General features: G+C 35.4%; 1 protein-coding gene across 1 annotated transcript in view; it reads left to right on the forward strand.

The window, feature by feature from the left end:
* The first annotated feature begins 387 nt into the window (after positions 1-387).
* The window catches only part of PRRG2 (proline rich and Gla domain 2), a 26,599-nt gene continuing 23,598 nt past the window's right edge, over positions 388-3,388 (forward strand). Inside the window, exon 1 of the mRNA XM_015810195.1 lies at positions 388-449. Coding sequence (XP_015665681.1) covers positions 443-449 — 7 coding nt within the window. The 5' untranslated portion in view covers positions 388-442. The remainder of the gene's footprint in view (positions 450-3,388) is intronic.

Here is a 3,388-nt window from a genome sequence, read left to right on the forward strand (position 1 = left end):
CAGCTGAGCTGTCAGCTTCACATTTCTGGCAATACCTTGCAGGCATCCTGGTAGTCATTCTATTTAGACATATTAGGAATTAACTATAGTACAGACTGACTTCTGCTTAAACATGCTTTAGCTCACTTGCCTGAGAAGGCCTTTTGAAATCATTCATGTCTGTATATTTAAAACTTTCAAGGGACCCTGTCTTGATAAGGAAAGGATGGGAGACTGCTCACATGTGCCCCCAACAGCTTCTCCTCATATAAATACACAGAACAGTGGTTTTCTGTGGGTTACAGTGTCAGAAGATGACAGGATTCACCACCTTGCTCACAACCACGGAGGAACCTTTTAAAGGACACTAAGTTCACCAACCTCACTTTCTATTCATTTTCAGAAATTGCTAGCTAACTGCAGTACTTCTAAGCTATTAGACACCTTTGGAACAAGTTTCAAAATGCTAGGTGAGTCATCCTGAATGAATGAAAAAATTAATCATGACCTTAAAAATTTAAAGAATCTGAAATAGCAAAAAGCCAAATATGATCTTAGAAAATTATAAATGGACTACGAGTCTAGCTGAATTTGGAATACTGAAACTTTTACAATAAGATTTTGGAATTATGTATATAGAACAAACAGCTTCTTGTGGGAAATAGATCTGTTTTGGTTTTTGGAAAATATAGCAGAGATAAATAATTTCATGATTTAAAAAATGGACACTAGATGGAAGTAAATATTTAGGTAATGGGGGGAAAATGGAAGCCTATAAAATGCAAAATGTCATAACACTGAAAATACTGAAGAAAACTTCAAGAATGAAGTGAGAAATTAGCATCCACCATATCAACAATGTCAGAATGGATAGATTATGTCCAAAAGATATTACAAACATAGAACAATTTTTTTTACCAGATAGTTACTGTATCAAAAGAAGATACTAAAGGCCAAGAGAATGTCTTAGAAAAGGATTCTTAATTGGATCTACAAAATAAACTGGCTAATTACTTTTTCCTTTTAAAATTTAAATGCAGTGGTAGGATTCAAATATGTGAATAACTGGTTCTCTGTGTGGATGCTGCTTCCAGAAGTTCATTCTGGGCCTGGGCAACAAAACATTAGCTACCGGTTCTGCCGAAGTGGTGCGAACCGGCTGAATCCCACCACTGTTTAAATGGAAAATACAAACGATAAACCGAGAGAGTGAGCTGGCTTATTTTTTTTTCCTATTGAATTTACAAAAGAAACTTAAAAAACTGTGTGCAATGTGACAAAGAAGAAATGAAATCAAACCATTCCACAATATTTGAAGATGAAAACTGTTAAAAGTAAAAGGTAGGAAGGTAAAGTTGGTTTATCAAATTTAAAACAGGGTTACTTCCGGCAATCCAAACTTATAGGCATATCCGCTTTATGGACTTCCCTATAGATAAGGCAGGCAATATGGAATAATTGTTTGTAACTTTAGAGAGGGTGAAGAATTACTACATTTGTGTGTGTGTGTGTGTGTGTATATATATATATATATATATATATATATATATATATATATATATATATATATATATATATATATATATATTTGTATGTTGACACATTCTTTTTTTCTTTCTTTTCCTTTTTTCTTTTTCATTTAGCCTTTATTTCTATTATTTTTTTCTTTAAGTTTAGTGTACTGAATTTTATTGTGATCAAAATTCTTAATACGATTATATATCCACATTTCTCTATATTAAAAACTATCCCAGCCTAAAACTATACCTAATGTTAGTAGTTTTTGAACATGCTCTCATAGCAATTAGTAGATGATAATGCTGAGCACCACGCTGATAAACTTTTTTTTTAGAAGAATAGCAATAGGCCAGGCTATTTGCTAAATTGCAATGCATTACAGCTCTATGGGAATGCTATTTTTTTAAAATAAAAAACAAGCACATAAACAAAGTGCAAGTTCTGCTAATTATCTGGTTGTAGACCCTTGCAATGCTTTTTAATCACCTGGAGTCTTCCTTTTTCATCCTGTTCTCTTTATGGAATCTTAGCAAATTAAAAACACAATAATTGCTCCCTTGTTAAGTAGCAATTGTTCTTTCAGCTTGTTGAAAGAAAAATCTTCATCAGGATCCAGTCCAAGCTGGGAATAAGCAAAATGGAGACTGCTTTAAAAATAAGGTTGTAGTTTATTGAAGAGCAGAGCCAGACAGAAATGTGCCTCTGGGAAAGCTGACTACATGTTGCTGGGAGTGGTGGGTTTTTATACCTTTTTGGGCTTTTGTGTTTGGAGTTGTTCCTGTGGCATGAACTTTGACCTAAGGTTCAGTGTGCCCTTTTGGTATTCTAAAGGCAGTGGTGTGATTCAGCCAGTTCGCACCAGTTCGACAGAACCGGTAGCTAATTTTTTGTTGCCTAGGCCCACAATGGACTTCCGGAAGCGGTATCCACACAGAGAACTGGTTGTTCACATATTTGAATCCCACCACTGCCTAAAAGTCATGTCTTTAAAGTTTGGGCAGAGGATGTAGATTTTAGGAGTCTTTGTCTTTCTAATCTCATCAGCTCTAAGCTTCCTGGCCCTAGTCTTCCTGAATGAATCACCAAATCTACATTTCTACAGAGCTGGTTTCTGCTGAATTTCTGCTTGGGACTATTAAGAAAAACTGGGCCACTTTTTCTGTCTTTATGATCCTTTGGGGAAATATATTCTGCCTTTTTAATATCCCCCCAAATATTACTTTCTGGGGGGGAGTGCTGTCCTCCCACAAGCTGGCCAGAAAAAAAATTCCTACTTTTCTCACCTAGCAAGCAGGAAAAGATTGGTTTAGCCAGATTCATGCATAACACAAACAAGGGCATGCTACATGAACTTCATGTGGTTACTAGGAGTTTAAAATGTCCTGAGGGCATATAATCCAATTAATGTCTCTTTTTCATCAGATTCCATGTCCTGCATGCCCTTATTTTTTAAGTTTGATTTAATTTTTAAAAGGTGAAATCTATAATTGTTGAACTCTAAGCCCTCTCTGTCTGCAACATTGTTAATCGACACAATCTGTTTTTGTTACAAGCACTCCTTTAGGTCCCACCCAGATCTCTGAGGCGCTGAAAAATAAAGAACCAATAGCCACAATTCTTTGGTTCCCTTGAAAAATGGGTGGGGGAGGGACCAATTACAGGTAATCCTCAACATATGACAATTTATTTTTATTTTTTTTATAAACAAACTTTATTGATTTTTTTTCCCCCCCGAAATAAACAAACATACAATTATGGCATAAGTCAATAATACAATTAATAAAAAAACAAACTAAAAAAACCTCCCATTCTAAGATGCTCAGTAGCCTCACAGGAACACATTCCCTCTCTTCAACCTACTTCCCTCCTTCCTTCTACCTCCTTCCCTCCT

This window comes from Protobothrops mucrosquamatus, unplaced genomic scaffold, assembly GCF_001527695.2.
Source record: "Protobothrops mucrosquamatus isolate PMUCROS unplaced genomic scaffold, P.Mucros_1.0 scaffold7, whole genome shotgun sequence".
Classification (NCBI taxonomy): Eukaryota; Metazoa; Chordata; class Lepidosauria; order Squamata; family Viperidae; genus Protobothrops; species Protobothrops mucrosquamatus.